This window comes from Pterocles gutturalis, unplaced genomic scaffold (genome assembly GCF_000699245.1).
Source record: "Pterocles gutturalis isolate BGI_N339 unplaced genomic scaffold, ASM69924v1 scaffold30456, whole genome shotgun sequence".
NCBI classification, from domain to species: Eukaryota; Metazoa; Chordata; class Aves; order Pterocliformes; family Pteroclidae; genus Pterocles; species Pterocles gutturalis.
This window is the reverse complement of record NW_010098985.1, coordinates 1-491: the sequence shown is the minus strand read 5'-3', so window position 1 is coordinate 491 and position 491 is coordinate 1. Positions and strand designations below refer to the sequence as shown.

General features: G+C 64.4%; 1 protein-coding gene across 1 annotated transcript in view; it reads left to right on the top strand.

Moving 5' to 3' along the window:
* LOC104462859 (unconventional myosin-If-like) overlaps positions 1 to 415 on the top strand; it is a gene marked incomplete at both ends in the record, with an annotated part of 5,586 nt that extends 5,171 nt beyond the window's left edge. The window contains 2 exons of the mRNA XM_010074998.1: positions 39 to 185; positions 267 to 415. Coding sequence (XP_010073300.1) covers positions 39 to 185; positions 267 to 415 — 296 coding nt within the window. The remainder of the gene's footprint in view (positions 1 to 38; positions 186 to 266) is intronic.
* Between the last annotated feature and the right edge of the window lie 76 nt (positions 416 to 491).

The following is a 491-nucleotide window of genomic DNA, read 5'->3' as shown; positions in this document are numbered from 1 at the left end:
CCGCCGCTGATGCCCCCGTGCTGGGGTTGCTCCCTCAGCACCAAGCAGGATGATTTCTTCATCCTCCACGAGACCGACGCCGACAATTTCTTGGAGTCCATCTTCAAGACGGAGCTGATCAGCCTCCTGTGCAAACGCTACGAGGAGCTCACCCGCACCAAGCTGCGCCTCTCCTTCAAGGACACGTAAGGACGGAGGCCGGGAGCGGTGACAAAGCAGGATGAGGTCCCATCCTCGTGGCCTCATGGCCCCTCTCTCTCCTCCAGACTACAGTTTCGGGTGAAGAAGGAGGGCTGGGGCGGTGGTGGCACCCGCAACGTCACCTTTGTCCGAGGACAGGGCGACGTGGCTGTCCTCAAAGCCGGAGGCAAAACCCTCACCGTCAGCATCGGGGACGGGCTCCCCAGGAACGCCAGTGAGTGCTGGGGGCGGCGGTGGCGGGGGGGACAGGAGCACCGGGGGCTGCAGGGCATGGCTGGAGGCTTGGGGAC